Source organism: Oncorhynchus nerka, linkage group LG11 (genome assembly GCF_034236695.1).
Source record: "Oncorhynchus nerka isolate Pitt River linkage group LG11, Oner_Uvic_2.0, whole genome shotgun sequence".
In the NCBI taxonomy this organism is placed as follows: domain Eukaryota; kingdom Metazoa; phylum Chordata; class Actinopteri; order Salmoniformes; family Salmonidae; genus Oncorhynchus; species Oncorhynchus nerka.
In genome coordinates this window covers 57,025,248-57,045,268 of record NC_088406.1, presented here as the reverse complement: position 1 = coordinate 57,045,268, position 20,021 = coordinate 57,025,248, and the positions used below count along the sequence as shown (strand labels likewise).

The following is a 20,021-nucleotide window of genomic DNA, read 5'->3' as shown; positions in this document are numbered from 1 at the left end:
TCATTCAAACTGTAAAACACTAGGACCAAATAATTTATTGAAGGCATACCATGAGTCCATTTTAAATACTTGATGGACTGCTTAGTTTAATTACTGATTGACAAACATTTCACTATGGAGCAGAAAGCAACCATCTGTAACAAAATACAGCTGCTCCATCCTCTCAAAGAGCACTACATTATAGTTGAGGTCATTATAGGAATCTGAGAAGTTCCCTTCAAGTGAGGTGAACTCATGGGATTCCATCTTACCGTACATGCACACACACCCCAACCCGAGTCATCAGACTGGAAAAACCAGTTATCACCATTCAGTCTACTGTGACACTCTCTGGGTAAATAATAGGCCTAAGACAAAGAAAATGTGGAAATATTTTTATTAGAAGAAATTCAGAAGAATGTACCTACAATTATTTGGTAGTTTTTATATTAAAGAGTCTTTCAGAGATGTATCAAAGCAGTTAAGAAAATAGAATGTTTGGCTCAAAATGCTGTTAAGAGATCTGGTGGAAAATAAAGACAAGTCACATCTGTAAATTCAAGGTCTGTAAATTCAATGGTATTTATGAACTCTTTTGCAGATGCTAAAAATCTAATCGCAACCTAAAAATCAAAGTCAAGTAAATAAATTCAAAAAGCCTAATTTATCAGTAAGAAAAATATGGTACCAGTCTAAATTTGACACACCTACTCATTCATAGGCTTTTTATTTTTACTATTTTCTACATTGTACAATAATAGTGAAGACATCAAAACTATGAAATAGTTTTTGTAGTAACCAAAAATGGGTTAAACAAATCCAAATATATCCGGATCATTTCAAGAACTGAATGTTTTTGCGACTGCACTTGAAGAAACTATCAAGCGCTATGATGAAACTGGCTCCATTCATTAGAGTTCATTAGTTACCAGCCTCAGAAATTGCAGCCCAAATAAATGCTTCAGAGTTCAAGCAACAGACATCTAATCATCAACTGTTCAGCGGAGACTGCGTGAATCAGGCCTTCATGGTCGAATTGCTGCAAAGAAACCACCACTAAAGGAGTAAGAAGACCTGCTTGGGCCAAGAAACATGAGCAATGAACATTAGACCGGTGGAAGTCTGTCCTTTGATCTGAGGAGTCAAAATTTGACATTTTTGATTCCAACCGCCGTGTCTTTGTGAGACGCAGAGTAGGTGAACGGATGATCTACACATGTCGTTTCCACCATGAAGCATGGAGGAGGTGTGATGGTGACAATGTCAGTGATTTATTTAGAATTCAAAGCGCACTTAACCAGTATGGCTACCACAGCATTCTGCAGCAAAACACCATCCCATCTGGTTTGCACTTAGTGGGACTATCATTTATTTTTCAACAAGACAATGACCCAACACACCTCCAGGCTGTGTAAGGGCTATTTGACCAAGAAGGAGAGTGATGAGTGCTGCTTCAGATGACCTGGCCTCCACAATCATCCAACCTCAACCCAATTGAGATGGTTTGGGATGACGAGGACAACTGCAGAGTAAAGGAAAAGCAGCCACCAAGTGCTCAGCATGTGGGAACTCCTTCTAGATGGTTGGAATAGCATTCCATGTTAAGCTAGTTGAGAGAATGCCAAGAGTGTGCAAAGCTGTCATCAAGGCAAAGGATGGCTACTCAGAATAAATCTTTGTTTAACACTTTTTTGGTTACTACATGATGCCATATGTGTTAGTTCATAGATAATTTTTACTATTTTCTACATTGTCTTCACTACAAAGAAAAATCCTTGAATAAGTAGGCGTGTCCAAACTTTTGACTGGTACTGTAGGTCAAGTACACTTCTTTTCATCAAGCAATGCCGGTGTCCCAAATTGCACCCCATCCCCTATATATAGTGCACTATTTTGGAGAGAGGGTGAAATTTGGGACAAAAAGGAGCCATCTTAATTCCAGACTCCTTCCTTATGCTATACAGAGCTTAATTGATTTAATGTAGCTTAGTGCTCTATCATCTTGACAATACACATTTTCCATCTAACCGATCAAGCACACGATTTCACAACGTTGCATTCTTTTCAAAAGTACATTGTGTGCTCACTGTCATGAATAAAGGTGCTGGTTTTTGAAAGCCACTTATTAAGAGTCTATCTTTCATTATGGTCAGTAGGGATAGGGAGGGACTGGAGGTCTAGCACTGGAGTATGCAAACCACTCAACTACCTGTCATTAAATCAGAGAGTTATACCTATAGCTGATCATGGACAATGCATTGTTCAAGACACTTTCACCATTGTTGAACCTTTAGACTCATGCCAAATGGTAGCCAAGTTCCTCAACTCAAAGTTGAGCACAGACTAGAGTTTAATTGAACCTCCCAGTCGATTCTTCAAAAATGTAAATTCTTAAACCCTTACCGTGTACCTATCTTTGTTGTTTCAGGCCTTTGTTTGCAAAAATGCCTACTTTTTAATTACACGTTAATCAAAATACAACCGACTTTTTTCATTGCTGTTGTTCTAAGATGGCAACTCAGCGTGAATGCGCATGTGTCAATTAAATCTCTCAAAAAGGAAACAGTCAGTGGTTGTATTTGACTAAGTTTTATTAAAAATTATGGATTTCATCAAAGAAAGGCATGCAAACAGAGGACAAACATGGTACGGGATTAAGAATTTGAAAAATAATTAATTATCAACTGCACAGCGACTCGAAGGAGTTGGAGGTTCGTAAATATATATATATTTTTTCTAAATAACTCTAGTCTGCACTCAACTCCATTAATTAAATCATCTTGGAGTTAAGGTACTTAACCAAACAGCCAAACAGATGAGATGTCTTTAAGAGTTAACCTTCATCTTGGGCAATGCCAAATATCTGCTTGTACTTTTGACAACTCATCTTTCATGTACATGTGTCATGAAAACACATATTATGCACAACTAGATCTAGATACACCAGGCTATCCTGACATGGTTGGATTTATCTCAATTCTAAATACTATAGCATGGGTAAGGGCCTTTGGTCAATGTTGAAAGATATCAATACAGTCAACGAGCGGTTGAGTATTGGAAGGATAAAGCACTTGGATATAGTTGGAGTAGTGAAGGACCACTGATCCACATATTCTCTCCCACTGTCAGCATAAGTAGCCAGGTCCCCGGATTTGTTTGTGCTGTATAGCCAACTCCTATGGTCGTTGTCATGCAAACCCCTTAGGTCAGAAGCTTCTTAAGTAATTCTGCCTCATTAGTTTGTTGCGCTGGTCAGGACGTCTCTGGTCCTTGTCACCTTCACGGTCCACTCTCCTCGTTGGTGCATGGCACCCGTAGTGTGTACGTACAAAGTATGGTGGGTAGTGCCGTTTGCATGGGGAAAAAAGGCCTCTCCTTCAGGGTACTCTCGGTTTGACATGACAATAACCATAGGAGTTGGCAATTCAGCATAAACAGATCTGGGACCAGGCTAACGTGTAAGCACTAAAACCGTGTCTCCACCTGATTCCACAGCAGAGGGATTGAGTGAACGTCTGTCAACTTTGCTTATGTCAACTGGCTTAATTGAGAAACAATGTATGCAGTGTCTATGGGTTACAGAACAAGCATGCATTTCATTTCTGGCACACAGCAACACAGTTTTGAGTTGGAGGCCCCAGGCACAAGCGGCACGCTGGGAGAATGTGAGCCAGCCAGCCCCAATCTGCAGGTATTTCCCTGGCCGCTGTAACTTATCAAGCTCTGAACCCTTAACAGACTTAAGGCATTTAAACTCTACCACCACAGTGGACGTTGCTGCTTTTCCAAATGCAGAGAAACGACAGACACAGAGAAATCCTATGGATGTGTTCTCAGCTCAACCACTAATGTAACTGCTTTCCCTTTTACTGGGGTTCAACTCTAACAGTTACATGAATACAATCTATTATTAAGAGCACTTGGGGCTTATACAATGCATTCGGAAAGTATTCAGACCCCGTCCCCTTTCCCATATTTTGTTACGTTACAGCCTTATTCTAAAATTGATTAATTGAAATGTTTCTCGTCAATCTATACACAATAGCCAATAATGACAAAGCTCATTTATTAAAAACAGAAATACCTTATTTACATAAGTATTCAGACCCTTTGCTATGAGATTCGAAATTGATCTCAGGTGCATTTTGTTTCCATTGATTATCCTATTTCTAAAACTTGATTGGAGTCCACCTTTAGCAAATTCAAGTTATTGGACATGATTTGGAAAGGCACACACCTGTCTATATAAGGTCCAACAGTTGACAGTGCATGTCAAAGCAAAAAACAAGCAATGAGATCGAAGGAATTGTCAGTAGAGCTCTGAGACACGATTGTGTCGAGTCACCGATCTTGAGAAGGGTACAACATGTTTTTTTCTCAGCATTGAAGGTCCCCAAGAACACAGTGGCCTCCATCATTCTTAAATGGAAGAAGATTGGAACCACCAAGACTCTTCCTAGAGCTGGCCGCTCTGCCAAACTGAGCAATCAGTAGAGAAGGGCCTTGGTCAGGGAGGTGCCCAAGAACCTGATGGTCACACTAACAGTACTCCTCTGTGGAGATGGGAGAACCTTCCAGAAGGACAACCATCTCTGGAGCACTCCACCAATCAGGCCTTTATGGTAGTGGCCAGACGGAAGGCACTCAGTAAAAGGCACATGACAGCCTGCTTGGAGTTTACCAAAAGGCACCAAAGGACTCTCAGACCATGAGAAACAAGATTCTCTGGACTAATGAAACCAAGATTGAACTCTTTGGCATGAATGCCAAGTGTCACGTCTGGAGGAAACCTGGCACCATCTCTACGGTGAAGCATGGTGGCAGCATCATGATGTGGGGATGTTTTTCAGCAGCATGGACTGGGAGACCAGTCAGGATCGAGGGAAAGATGAATGGTGCAAAATAGAGAGAGATCCTTGATGAAAACCTGCTCCAGAGTGCTCAGGACCACAGACTGGGGAGAAGGGTCACCTTTCAACATGACAACAACCTTAAGCACACAGCCAAGACAACACAGGAGTGGCTTTGGGACAAGTCTCTGAATGTCCTTGAGTACCCCCAGCCAGAGCCCAGACATGAACCCGATCGAACATCTCTGGAGACCTGAAAATAGCTGTGCTGCAACGCTCCCCATCCAACTTGACAGAGCTTGAGAGGATCTGCAGGATCTGCTTGTAGAGTCATACACATGAAGACTCGAGGCTGTATTCGCTGCCAAAAGGTGCTTCAACAAAGTACTGAGGAAAGGGTCTGAATACTTGTGATATTTCAGTTTTATATTTTTAATAAATTAGAAAACATTTTTTTTTTAAGAAACCGTTTTTGCTTGTTCATTATGGGGTATTGTGTGTAGATTGATGAGGGGGAAAAATAATTGAATACATTTTAGAATAAGGCTATAACGTAGCAAAATGTGGGAAAAGTCTAGGGTTCTGAATACTTTCCGAAGGAACTGTGTGGGTGTGTGTGTGTATGTATGTATATACACACACACCACACACACACACACACAGTTCCTTCATACATTCATACATATACATACATACATATATACATATACAGTAAGGGGTCATATATGACCCCTTACTGTATTTACTTGTAATAGGTCTCCAAAGGAAAAATACATATGTTATTAGGCACTCTTATTCTAATAATATGACATAATATCCTTATCGGCTTTAAGATATGAGCTGTAGGAGTCCAGTCAATAAAAGGAGGAAGTGCCCATGTCCAGTCATTGGGTTTGTGTGGTTTCTTGAAGGTATAACCTCCCCTGGTCATCCCTCCAGCAGGGGGAACCAGTACTCTGGGTCTCCAGGACCATCAGAGCAGTGGAGAACTGGAGGGAGAGGAGGTTAGTCCCCTCAAACTCAACTCTGGACCTCAAAGCCAGTTCCAATGCTTTTATTCCATTGTTCCCCTCTAATCACAGACTGATTTACACTTTGGACACCAGGTAGATGCAAATATGTATCAGGTAGAACAGAAAACCAACAGCCTCCGGACCTCATATGGTAAGAGTTGAATACCCCTGGTCTAGCCTATTTTTTTTTTAAGTACAATTTTAATTTAACTAGGCAAGTCAGTTAAGAACAAATTCTTATTTTCAATGACGGCCTAGGAACAGTGGGTTAACTGCCTGTTCAGGGGCAGAATGACAGATTTGTACCTTGTCAGCTCGGGGGTTCAAACTTGCAACCTTCCGGTTACTAGTCCAACGCTCTAACCACTAGGCTACCCTGCCGCCCTATGGGTGGTAAGGCCACATGTAGCAAGTCCCTTGTTAATTTACGGGAGGTAGGTGGGGGGGAGATTCCCAAGGCTTAGTAGGTCTCAGGCTCTAAAGATGTGAACGGCGCGCACCACATACTGCCTGCAGATGGGGCACTCGTTCATCCTCTTGCCACACTTGGTGCAGGTGACCATGTGGCCGCACTCCAGCAGGACACAGTCAATAGGAGAGTCCATGCAGATCTTACACAGGTTCTCTTCCTGGCCAGGGGTACCACTGGGGTCTGGGAGAAAGAAACAAGGGAAAAAACACCCTTACACAGAAACACATTTCATTAAATACTAGCTTGTACTCAGTTGACCAAAGACAGCTTGTTAAAACTTCTTAGGGCTGCAATCTCGTTAACGGGATGATATGACAACAGCCAGTGAAAGTGCAGGGAGCCAAATTCAAAACAGAAATCTCATAAATTAAATTCCTCAAAGATACATGTATCTTATACTGTTTTAAAAGGGTAATCTTGTTGTTAATTCCGACACAGTGTCCGATTTCAAATAGGCTTTACAGCAAAAGCACCAGAAACGATTATGTTAGGTCACCACCAAGCCACAGAAAAACACAGCTATTTTTCCAGCCAAAGAGAGGAGTCACAAAAATCACAAATAAAGATAAAATTCATCACTAACCTTTGATGATCTTCATAGGACTTCATGTTACACAATACATGTACATTTTGTTTGATAAAGTTCATATTTATATAAAGAAATCTGAGTTTACATTGGTGCGTTACGTTCACTAGTTCCAAAAACATTCAGTGATTTTGCATAGCCACATCGATTCAACAGAAATACTCATCATAAATGTAGATGATAATACAAGTTATACACATGGAATTATAGATATACAGTGGGGCAAGAAAGTATTTAGTCAGCCACCAATTGTGCAAGTTCTCCCACTTAAAAAGATGAGGCCTGTAATTTTCATCATAGGTACACTTCAACTATGACAGACAAAATGAGAAAAACAATTCCAGAAAATCACATTGTAGGATTTTTTATGAATTTATTTGCAAATTATGGTGGAAAATAAGTATTTAGTCAATAAAAAAAAGTTTCTCAATACTTTGTTATATACCCTTTGTTGGCAATGACAGAGGTCAAACGTTTTCTGCAAGTCTTCACAAGGTTTTCACACACTGTTGCTGGGATTTTGGCCCATTCCTCCATGCAGATCTCCTCTAGAGCAGTGATGTTTTGGGGCTGTTGCTGGGCAACACGGACAGAGGAGGACAGAGGAGCCTCTTCAAGAAGAAGTTACAGGTCTGTGAGAGAAATCTTGCTTGTTTGTAGGTGACCAAATACTTATTTTCCACCATAAAAATCCTACAATGTGATTTTCTGGAGAAAAAAAATCGCATTTTGTCTGTCATAGTTGAAGTGTACCTATGATGAAAATTACAGGCCTCATCTTTTTAAGTGGGAGGACTTGCACAATTGGTGGCTGACTAAATACTTTTTTGCCCCACTGTACCTCTCCTTAATGCAACCGATTTCAAAAAAACTTTACGGAAAAAGCAAACCATGCAATAATCTGAGACGGCGCTCAGAAAAATAATAAAATTAGCAGCCATGTTGTAGTCAACAGAACCCAGAAATCACATTATAAATATTCCCTTACCTTTGATGATCTTCATCAGAATGCACTCCCAGGAATCGCAGTTCCACAATAAATGCTTGATTTGTTCGATAATGTCCATTATTTATGTTCAAATAGCTACTTTAGCGCGTTAGGTACACATATCCAAACGCTCGTGCAGGTCGAGCATTACTTCGGACAAAAACTTCAAAAAGTTATATTACAGGTCGAAGAAACATTTCAAACTAAGTATAGAATCAATCATTAGGATGTTTTTAATCATAAATCTTCAATAAAGTTCCAACCGGAGAGGAGCAATGGAACGCAGGTCGATATCATGTGGGATGCGCGTGACCAGGAAATGGCTCTCTGCCAGTAACCTGACTCAGCTCTTATTCAGTCCCACAACACAGCCTCATTCAAGTTTCTAAAGACGGTTGACATCTAGTGGAAGCCCTAGGAAGTGCAACTTCATATCCCACTGTGAATTCAATCGGGCCTGGGTTAAAAATCGACCAACCTCAGATTTCTCACTTCCTGTTTGGATTTCGTCTCAGGTTTTTGCCTGCCATATGAGTTCTGTTATACTCACAGACATCATTCAAACAGTTTTAGAAACAGTGTTTTCTATCCAATACTATTTAATAATATGCATATTTTAGCAACAGACTGAGGCCCCTGCAGCCATAAGAAGTTAACACTCAACCAACTTATTAATCTGAGAGTTATAATACCTAAAGCTCATAATTGATTGTTCAAGGCACTTTCACCATTGTCATGCCAAGCGGAAGAGTTTCAGCTTTCATCTTGGGGAGCTTTGCATTGCCTTAAACGCCCAGGGGGAGGGGAGGGGAGGGGGCTCACCTGTGCCGTCATTTGTACTTGAAACTGGAGGATACAGGGAAGAATAAAATGAAAAAAAAAGCATGTTAAACACTTCCTTGAATGATGCAATTCATTTTCAAAAATGGAATAATAAAACCAAAAAATGTCAATTAACAAATTCCCTGTTGTTTTACAAGATATAAACTTCAGTAATAGTAAAACATTTAATTTGAGAGGTATTTCATGTTGCATGTGTCAAGCCTCAAATCAGACAAACAAATGCACATGCCATATCATTAGCTGCCTTTCCATAATTTATGAATTTTCACAACAATTTGTTAAACTACAAACATATTGGGGTGGAAGTTGCCATGGAGCCTGCAGTGTTGCTGCCTCAGTTGAAATGGGAATCGGAGGTTCTAATAATTATATACAGCGCATTTGTAAAGTATTCAGACCACTTCACTTTTTCCACATTTTGTCATGTTACAGCCTTATTCTAAAATTATTCTAATTGTCGTCCCCCCACCTCAAATTACAAACAATACCCCATAATGACAAAGCAAAAACAGGATTTTAGAAATGTTTGTAAATTTACATGGGAATATCACATAACGTATTCAGACACTACTCAGTATTTTGTTGAAGCCACTCCTGTGTTGTCTTGGCTGTGTTCTTAGGGTCATTGCCCTGCTGAAAGGTGAACCTTCACCCCAACTCTGGAGCAGGTCTTCATCAAGGATCTCTGTACTTTGATCCGTTTATCTTTCCCTCGATCCTGACTAATCTCCCAGTCCATGCTGCTGAAAAACATCCCCACATCATGATGCTGCCCCCACCACACTTCACTGTAGGGATGGTGCCAGGTTTCCTCCAGACGTGACGCTTGGCATTAAGGCCAAAGTGTGCAATCTTGGTTTAATTAGACCAGAGAATCTTGTTTCTCATGGTCTGAGAGTCCTTTAGGTACCTTTTGGCAAACTCCAAGCGGGCTGTCATGTGCCTTTTACTGAGTGGCATCCGTCTGGCCACTCTACCATAAAGCCTGATTGGTGGAGTGCTTCAGAGATGGATGTCCTTCTGGAAGGTTCTCCCATCTCCACAGAATAACTCTGGAGCTCTGTCAGTGACTATTGTTATTTATTCTAAAATACATAAAATACAAGGCTGTAACGTAACAAAATATGGAAAAAGTCAGGGGTTTGCACTGTATATTAGCCCTACAGTAACCTAGCTAAGTGAGTAAGCGAAAAGTGGGCTTCTGTAATAGAAGTTCAAACAGGATGTCTCATATTACAGTCCTCTAAATTTGAGTAATTTAGCATACACTCTTATCCAGAACAACTTACTATCCGGGGTGTATTTATTAGTGCACATCGTAGTAAACTGCTTTGCAACAATCTTTTTTTCAACAAAAACAAGGTTCTTATTGGACAAATTCAGAATGTCCCTCCCAGTTACGTGCTGTTTTGATTCCTAGTAAATACACCCCAGTTCAACTATGATGCCGGTAGGGAAAACAACCATATATCACAATCATTGCAGGTAAAACGTCCTTTACCCAGATTCTGGAGGTCCTTCTGGTCATGGTAGAGGCGGGTGACCCTCTCCATTAGCTCCCACTTCTCGCAGCAGCCCTTGTAGTTGACAAAGTTACGGGCTAGGATCTCCTTGAGCTGCCGGACGCTGAGGGCCTCGATGTCATCTGCCGTGGCCAGGTCTGACAGCGACGCCCTGCGGCCTGGTGCCAGCACCTCATCTGTGTCTGAGGACTGAGCAACAGCATAACAAAATCAGAGTGGCATTCAATAGTGAACAATGTTGTGGAAAGTTCAGATACATTGTGTTAAGGGCCTGTAAAACGGACATGCATTGATCTATAACCAACTCGTGCATTTAAGAGTCAGGTATCAATTCAGCTCGATTCCTGACATTTTTTAACAGCCATGTTCAGTATGTTGCACCCTCCTTAAAGCGCGCTTGATTGGCATAAAATAAAAATCTAGTGAAAAAGGTTACAGGTTCATTAGAATGGAATGACACAAATGATAGGCTATTCCTGATTTTCTAAGGTCAGACAGAAATCGTGAACAATCACATCACATTGACAGCCATCATGTTTGAATGTCATAATTATTGATTAAAGGGATCCATCCATACACTAACTGAACAGGGCCCATATTCATAAAGAATTTCAAAGTAGTGCTGATCTAGGATCAGTTTAGCCTTTTTGGAACCTTATTATTAACAACATGGGGGAACTGATCCTAGATCAGTACTACTGCTCTTAGACACTGAAGACGGGCCTAGAACCTACACCACAAGATGGATTTTGGTTCTTTGAGATCTATTTCTAGGTCGACAATTTGCGAACATCAACTATCTTGTTTAGCTACCCCAACCCAAACTGTATTAAGAGGAACAGTGTCAGTCACATGGGGCATTCACAGCCACAGTGCAGGAAATGGCAACACGCCACATTACATGCCAAAGCTGAAATCCATCAGTGGGGATAAGAATAGATTACTGCTTGGCTACAAGGTCCTACATTTCTGACAGACATGTGAATAATGGGGCACACCATGCAGACATGGAGAGCCAGCCATCAAACAACAAAACACTGCTCTACAATGGGACTCTGTCTGAGCACAATGGCACTGGAGGGTCTAAAACAGTCCTACAGTATGAGTAAACTAAATATATCTAAACTCACCATATGTCAAGATGAAAAAATAATTTGAAAGGGTGTCGCAAGTCTGAAATTACACTTGTCCTTCAGCAAACGCAGAGCATATCTTGACCCCAACCCTTACTCTATCACAGCCGTATCTTAACACATTCAATCCTCCTATAGCCTAATGGCATGTGCCAAAGTTTAATACATTAAAACATGTGGTGTAATACATTTGTAATGCATGTTGGCAAAAATTTACAAAAATATGGTAACCGCTTAAAATGATCAATTAAAAAGGTAAAATTGTTTTGAAACCATTATCCTTGGTCTATCTCCACCTCGTATTTTACCAAAAACCTAACCAACCCTGGCCTTCTGACACCCATTCAAAACCCTTACCCCATCACCACCAACATAACAGGCGAGAATGATAGATTAACAATGAACAGACGGCAGACTGGCACAGAAGCCAAGAACAATAAACACATACAATACTAGTTAAAAGTTTAGACACACCTACTCATTCAAGAATAATAGTGAATACATCAAAACTATTAAATAACACATATGAAATCATGTAGTAACCAAAAAGTGTTAGACAAATCAAAATATATTTTATATATTTGAGACTCTTCAAAGCAGCCACCCTTTGCCTCAGTGACACCTTCGCACACTCTTGGCATTCTCTCAACCAGCAACAATTTCCCAACAGTCTTGAAGGAGTTCCCACATATGCTAAGCACTTATTGGCTGCTTTTCCTTCACCCTGCAGTCGTCCAACTCATCCCAAACCATCTCAATTGGGTTGAGGTCAGGTGATTGTGGAGTCCAGGTCATCTGTAAATAAGGATTTTTCTTAACTGACTTGCCTAGTTAAATAAAGGTTAAATAAAAAAAATGATGCAGCACTCCATCACTCTCCTTCTTGGTCAAATAGCCCTTACACAGCCTGGAGGTGTGTTGGGTCATTGTCTTATTGAAAAACAAATGATAGTCCCACTAAGTGCAAACCAGATGGGATGGCGTTTTGCTGCAGAATGCTGTGGTAGCCATAATGGTTAAGTGTGCATTGAATTTTAAATAAATCACTGACAGTGTCCCCAACAAAGCACCCGTGGATCCTCCTCTATGATTCACGGTGGCAACCACACTTGCAGAGTTCATCCGTTCACCTACTCTGAGTCTCACAAGACACAGCGGTTGGAACCAAAAATCTCAAATTTGGACTCATCAGACCAAAGGACAGACTTCCGGCGGTCTCATGTCATTGCTCGTCTTTCTTGGCCCAAGCAAGTCTCCTCTTCTTATTGGTGTCCTTAGTGGTTTCTTTGCAGCAATTCAACCATGAAGGCCTGATTCACGCAGTCTCCTCTGAACAGTTGATGTTGAGATGTCTTTTACTTGAACTCTGTGAATCTTTTAATTGGGCTGCAATCTGAGGTGCATCCTCTGCAGCAGCGGTAACTCTGGGTTTTCCTTTCCTGTGGCGGTCCTCATGTGAGACAATTTCATCATAGCACTTGATTGTTTTTGTGACTGCAATTGAAGAAACTTTCAGTTCTTGAAATGTTCCAGATTTACTGACCTTCATGTCTTAAAGTAATAATGGACTGTCGTTTCTCTTTGCTTATTTCGGTTCTTGCCATAATATGGACTTAGTCATTTACCAAATAGGGCTATCTTCGGTATACTGGCCCTACCTTGTCACAACACAACTGACTGGCCTAAATACATTAAGGAAAGAAATTCCACAAATTAACAGGCACACCGGTTAATTGGAATGCGTTCATGAAGATGGTTGAGAGAATTCCAATAGTGTGCAAAGCTGTTAAAGGCAAAGGGTGGCTACTTTGAAGAATCTCAAATATATTTTGATTTGTTCAACAATTCTTTGGGTTACTACACGATTCCATGTGTTATTTCATTGTTTTGATGTCTTCACTATTATTCTACAATGTATAAAATAGTAAAAATAAAGAAAAACCCTGGAATGAGTAGGTGTGTCCAAACTCTTGACTGGCACTATAGGACACTCCTCTTCCTAATATTTACAATGATCCAACAAACAGTTTCAATTCCAGTTTCCACCATTAACCAGAGAGGTTGCGCGGATTTGCTAACAAATAATACAACGGTCAACTTCCTTAATTGAGTTAATATTTAACATAGTAAGTCGTAGTAAATCCTTCATATCAACCTTTACCCTTTCTGAGAATGCTAGCCTTTAATAACTTCCTGTCAAAGCAGGTTCTAGCCATCACAGTTAAAAGCTTCGAGGAGGAAACCCATCTTGCGTCAATGGAGGTCAAATCTGGTAAATGTTACAGGCCTCTATTTCACAGAATGTTTGTTCTCATTCTGTATAGGGCACACATAGTAAAAACAAAAATATATCTAGCAACCTAAGCAGGTTCTGAGACCCATATGAGATCAGGGCCTGTATTCATGAAGTGTCTCAGAGTATGTGCCAAGACCTGAAATAATTTTCTAGACAAAGGGACCATGAAAACCCTTTTAGCAGAATTAGTGTAGCCTCACTTTGATTTTTGGTTGTGTGCACTACCTGGTACTGTAGAGTGGTTCCCCAAGTTCATCAAGAACAAGCTACAGACAGCCCAGAATAAAATGTCAAGGGTCATTCTGAATCTTAGACCTCGGGCTCATGTTGTACATCCTCAGCTCTGTGAACTACAGTGGCTATCAGTTGATAAAAAAAAAAAAAAAAAATTCAGTTGAAGTTGGCCCATAAAATTGTGTAGGGTACAGCCCGCCCCCCCCCCCCATCTGAAAAACTATTTTTATGTGGTTAGGGACTAATTCCTACACCACCAGAGGCAGTGCCACAGACTTTGTGCCATATAGATTCAAGAACTTTACTGGTCAGAACACATTTTTATATACAGCAGTGGTAGAGTGAAACAAACTCCCGTCAGATTTTTGTTTTAAACTGTTTCTGCCAGTCGTAGGTTCAAACACTCCTGCAAGACATGGTTAATGTTGAGATAGCCTTTATATTTTGTACACATTTAAATATTTGGCCTCTGTATGATTGAATGAATCTATGGCAGTGCCCATGTCACTTGTTTTTTAACTGCAGCCCTTGCCTACCAATAGAGGACCACAATGGAAACAAGTATTTAGACTGTGTTTATAATCCTCTGAAATGTTGGTATATGTATCTGTTGCCTGGTGTAACATTTTGATGTATTTTAAAATAAAATCAAGCACTGATCTAAAAATCATATAATTGTTTTGTCTTTTAGACTAATGAATCAGGGGGGAGCTGATCCTAGATCAGCACTCCTACTCTGACATACATTTACATTTAAGTCATTTAGCAGACGCTCTTATCCAGAGCGACTTACAAATTTATGAATAAAGGCCCAGGGCTAAGGAGAGGATTCCCATCGCTGCTATAGTAGTACCATGGCTAGGGCCATCAGTACTACTATAGCAGGGTCAGGCTGTAGTACCTGCAGCTCCTGCTCTCCCTGCAGCTCTGTATCTCCCTCAGTGTCCAGTGGCTCCTCAGGACCCAAGGGCAACAACACAGACGGGGTCTACGAGCAAAAACCCACCACACACCAAAAACACTTAATTAGCAAGCTAGAGTTAGCCATGCTCTAACTGAAGGGGCCATACAGAAGGTTAGTAATCTATTCTCAAGCTATTGTTAATGCTACATAACACAAAAGGTGAGGCGATGGACAAAATTGTAAATTAATGGTTGACAGACAAACAAGGGTAAGGGGTTAGTCGTGTGTGGTATAGTAGGTTCTCTTGGGTTCGGGCCTCACCTGACTGCCCTCCTGAGTGGGTGGCGGCTGTGAAGGGACATTGTCTGTGGAGGTGGGGTCGGGGTGTGTGGAGGGTGTGGTGGTGGTGGTAGTAGTGGGGGCTGGAAGAGGAGTTGTCTCATGCTGGGTCACGGTGGGGGTCTGTGTTTGGGTCAGAGGGTTTATGATTGGACCAGAGGATGATGGTGTCTGCTGTCCCAGGACCAGCTCCACCAGTTCCTCTTTCTCACGGCACATCTGTGTTGAGACCTCGTGCAGGTGGAGGTAGTCGCGCAGGTCCTTCACCTTGAGCTTCATCAGCTCGGTGCGCTCGAAAAGCGTGCCGTGAAACCGCTGGCAAGTGTGGCAAAGGCGTTGCCGGGGCTCAAGCTGTGCCGAACAACTGCCGCAGTAGTTCTTCTTGCAGTCCACGCATACATGCTGCGGGGGAGAGGAGACCGACACACAATCACTGTCAGTCTGTTAGCATATTTTCCCTCCCTGGCTGTTATAATTCAGTAAATTATGGGACCAAAATAGTTCCTTTTAAAACTTGTCCCAGGCTTTGCTCCAACCGGACACTGACAACGTAATGTCTAGATATTAAAGACCATGAAGCATAAATGCTCATCTTGTTCAAATCTTGCCCTGAGGCTAGTTCCGGTACATTAAAGTACATAACCATTGCATTGGTTTTGACCCTTTTCATGCCTCCACTAGATAATGGAGGTATTGTAGAGTGTAGAAAAAAAGCTAAGAGCAGCATGGATAGTCAAGAGTCAAGTCTTGAGGTCTGCAGTTTTGCTGGTTCTCTTTTCTCAGCAAGCTAGCCATTCCGGTAGACTTCCGGTCATTGCACTAACACTAGTTAGTATGGGCTCACGAAACTACCTCTAACTTCATTCATACTGGACAGAGACATAAAAATTATACCCATGAGTTCACCTGTCTCTGGATAAGTATTTTATCAATGTTGATCAATTTCTAATTGGCCAGGTCTGAATTAACCACTGATTAGAGAGGATGGATGAAAAACCTGCCGTTCTACAGATCTCAAAGGCCGGATTTGGGAAAGGGTGGGCTGAGTGTGTTTTACCTTTCTGACAAGGGTGACGAAGCGGCTTCCGCAGGCTTTGCATGTGTGTTCCGGGAGTGGGGGCGATGGGTAGCTGCTGTAACCTGAGTTAGTATAGGCCTGGTGACGCATGCTGCTGTTGCTCTCCTCCACCGTGGCAGTGTCCAGACAGAACCAGTTACAGCAGGACGTCCACATGCTCCACACCTGGAAACACACCAACTCTTAGATGGTCTCACCACCTGGACACACACGTGTTAATATTGAGAGTGGGTTAGTGAAGCCAGACCACTGAGTTAAGAGTTTGTGGGAGAAAAAGAAAAGAGTAAGGATTGTGGATGTGTTGAATGGGCAAGATCATGAACAGAGTGAGTAGTGAGTGACTAAAGAGGCAGGGTATGTATGAGTGGGGCAAACTTTAGAGCTATTTGAAGGGCATGAGCAAGGGCTGGGGTAATGCAGTGGAGAAAGAGCTGTAAGAGAGGTTGAGTAGGTAGGCTAGGATATATCAAAAACAACTGAAGTGCTGATGTTACAGTGCATTGGTGGTATTATGTTTGGACGTGCAATGTCGTATACAGCTCAATCAATGACACTTGGATTGCAATTGGAATGAGATATGTGAAGTGAATGGCGTTGGCCTCAAACTTTTGTCAGTAAGGAGAGCAGGTAGCTGGCTTTTGGCTACCAGAAGTAAGGCTCCCATCATTAATTCAGAGCTTGTTTTCAGTCAGAGCTGCAGGAGCACGGGCTGGTGGGGCGGTATGTGAATTGGAGTGGGTCCAGGGGGTCTGGGATAATGGCATTGATGTGAGCCATGACCTGCCTTTCAAAGCATTTCACAGCTACAGATGTGAGTACTACGGGGTGATAGTCATTTAGACAGGTTACCTTGGCATTCAGTAGGAGTGCTGATCTGGGATCAAGTCCCCCTGTCCAAGCAATATTTAAGTAATAAGGCCTGAGGCAGTGTGGTATATGACTACACGTGCCTGGATACAGCCATTAGCCGTGGTATACTGGTCATATACCACAAACCCCAGAGGTGCCTTATAAACTGGTTAGCAATGTAATTAGAAGAGTAACAATACATTTGTCAAATACCAAAGCTTTTCAGCAAATATCCATTCAGGGCACAAACCATCCGGTTTATAATATTCATTATGATCAAAAAGGTCAAAAGGATCCTAGATCAGCAATCTTACTCAGACGCTTTATGAATACATACAGGCCTTACAGCATGTAAGGTGAGGTCTACTAACTAACTTCAGGCTACACCCTCAATCTCTCAAGAATTGACAATAGGATTGATCAGTTTTCAACTACTGCAGGGCCAATTCTCGGTCACTTGTTTATTCTCTGGTTCCACTGTGGAACTTAATAGCTAGGCTACACACAAACACACTGCCATAGAGACCAAAACAAGACAGAACTAACAGCGCCTACCAAACAGCAAGGCAGATCCACAACAGCTGCTGCTAAGGAAATGCCTGCTACCAGGCTGCATCAAGTGGAGAACAGCTGAGGGAAAAGTGACTTGGTGCCTCAGGCATCCAGGGGCCAACTGCAAAGGTTTCACGCCTGAATGCAGTGCAGAGTTAAGGAAGCCTAGTTGTACAATGAAGGAATCACTTGTAAAACTAACATTAGTCTGACCATGTCCATGTAATGTTACATTTTCTGATTGATAATAATACAAAGTGAAAGACAGCTGTCCCCCCTCCTTATTCTAAAGTAGTAGCCTACAGGCTAGTAGGCACATTCTGCCCTGATATAGGCTATCTTACCCTATCAATGTTAAGCAACAGTTGGATGAAAAAAAAATGAAAAAAAAACGACACTTCACACCCAGTGTCCATTTGATGCCGACTGGCTTTAGTGGCTGTAGACTGGCTTTAGTGGCTGTAGACTGGCTTTAGTGGCTGTAGACTGGCTTTAGTGGCTGTAGACTGGCTTTAGTGGCTGTAGACTGGCTTTAGTGGCTGTAGACTGGCTGGCTTTAGTGGCTGTAGACTGGCTGGCTTTAGTGGCTGTAGACTGGCTTTAGTGCCTGTAGACTGGCTTTAGTGCCTGTAGACTGGCTTTAGTGGCGTAGGTCAGGGTAGCCCAAGATGGAGTACCTGGCTCTGACAGCCAAGTACTCCATCTAAACGTGACTCGATTATCAATTGCGATACGGTTCTATTAACATGAAGCCCTTTACTTTCACATCACAAAATAATTTCACAAATGCAAAATAGACACTGTACACCACAGGAGGTTCGTGGCACCTTAACTGGGGAGAACGGGCTCGTTGTAATGGCTGGAGCAGAAATAGGGGAATGGTATCAAATACGTCAAACATGGTTTCCATGTGTTTGATGCCATTCAATTCCAGACATTATTATGAGCCGTCCTCCCCTCAGCAGCCTCCACTGATGTACACTGTTTTAACTGGCAGTTAGAAAATATTTTTCGGTGACTAAAGTAGTTTCTGGCATTCTAATAATTAACACAGTCTTCCGTAAACACACGATGTATAACATGGATAGATGGCCGTGTGGGAACAATGACAATATAAAAAGGTGTGTATCAATTTAACTTTTAAAAAATGTTTCTCGCTGATATGAAAGAAGTCCTTATGCTTCCAAAACCGTACCGCAAGCAATGCGTGTTCCGCCCGAGCGTCGGAGCTCTTAACGAAACTCCATGTACGTAAGACGCATTCGTCCAAACACTTGTGTACTGTAAAGGAACTGAGAAACCAGAGTAGACTACTCAAAACCCCACACAGCAAGTGTGTCTCAATTGTCACCGTTTGCACTACAATAGGCTTTACGTATACCTAGTTAGTTAGGTTTAGTGGACATTAATACAACTTCTGTAACTTACATTACACTGTGACAGCAATAGTTGCAGGGTCGCAAAGTCCAAAACAAAGACACAGGGTCCACAATCACACAGATATAGCCACCCATATGTACGGTATGTAGTTAGCAACCGCACTCAGAACGAGGCACAGCACCAAAACAATTGTGGGGAATGTCCCCGTACAGATGGACACGCCATCATCCTCCCAAATAAATATTTAGTAAGACCGGAAAGAAAGCTGTAACGTTAAGACTAGAAAACAATGTAGCTAGCTTTTTTTCATAATACGTGTTCCCATTAATCTGCTGTTGTCAGTCACTTGTTTGCCTACTAACATACCACAAAAAGTAAATTCACTACGTTGAGTTACCAATACATTTGAGCTGTTCAGATACTAGAGAACGCAGACCATCTGCCCATACTAGCTGGCTAGTAAACTAACGTTAGAAGCTAGCTAGCTCCTGCTGCTAACTTTATCGAGTTGAAATGATCGACATAGCTACCTCGACACGAAGCCCGGGGTCGTGAAACGCGTGCTAGCAGCAGCTGGCAAGTAGCTCACGAACTAAGGATGACTTTTGTGGAGCTTATGTTCTCCGACACTCACAAAATGACAAGGAATAAATCGAAGTTGGCTAGTTGGAGTGAAACAGGAAGAAAGTGCTTCTAGCCAGTGACACTCCCCCGGCCAGTTTCTATCGCCCCAGAGAGTTGCTGATGCGTGTGCACGTACATTTCGACTCGCTAGTTGAATGCAGACACGTACGAAAGTTTTCATAAATTTTGCAAGCATTTTATTTCCAGGGAAGTAGTGTCCTCTGGTGGACACGAATAAAACGACGCGATTAATGAATACAGTCCTCAACAATTTAAAGTGATTACATGCCATCGGTTACATTGCAAATAAATATCACACATTGTAAACCCATTGGTTTATCCAGAATGTCTCTGCCACTATTTGGTTGTAGCAGTAAA

General features: G+C 41.8%; 1 protein-coding gene across 3 annotated transcripts; it reads right to left on the bottom strand.

Moving 5' to 3' along the window:
* Window positions 1-359: 359 nt before the first annotated feature.
* LOC115137199 (E3 ubiquitin-protein ligase rififylin-like) lies at window positions 360-19,756 on the bottom strand. Of its 3 annotated transcripts, none has more exons than XM_029673349.2 (7): window positions 19,550-19,756; window positions 16,218-16,438; window positions 15,143-15,562; window positions 14,819-14,905; window positions 10,233-10,443; window positions 8,711-8,734; window positions 360-6,494 (listed from the first exon to the last, which is right to left on the bottom strand). In XM_029673349.2, exons 2-7 carry the CDS (start codon window positions 16,392-16,394, stop codon window positions 6,313-6,315), a joined length of 1,101 nt encoding a protein of 366 aa, XP_029529209.1. In that variant the 5' UTR covers window positions 16,395-16,438; window positions 19,550-19,756; the 3' UTR covers window positions 360-6,312. The 3 variants fall into 3 exon arrangements, with proteins under 3 accessions (XP_029529209.1, XP_029529208.1, XP_029529210.1); XM_029673348.2 differs by having other exon boundaries at window positions 16,218-16,403; XM_029673350.2 differs by lacking the exon at window positions 14,819-14,905 and having other exon boundaries at window positions 16,218-16,403.
* Between the last annotated feature and the right edge of the window lie 265 nt (window positions 19,757-20,021).

What these genes read in the sequence shown, in the direction of transcription:
- LOC115137199 (XM_029673349.2), bottom strand. Translation starts at nt 16,394, where the DNA reads ATGTGGACGTCCTGCTGTAACTGGTTCTGTCTGGACACTGCCACGGTG. An exon ending in TCGTCACCCTTGTCAGAAAG is followed by an intron (nt 15,563 to 16,217) that starts GTAAAACACACT and finishes TCTCCCCCGCAG; the next exon opens with CATGTATGCGTGGACTGCAA. An exon ending in AGGGAGAGCAGGAGCTGCAG is followed by an intron (nt 10,444 to 14,818) that starts GTACTACAGCCT and finishes GCTGTTGCTCAG; the next exon opens with TCCTCAGACACAGATGAGGT.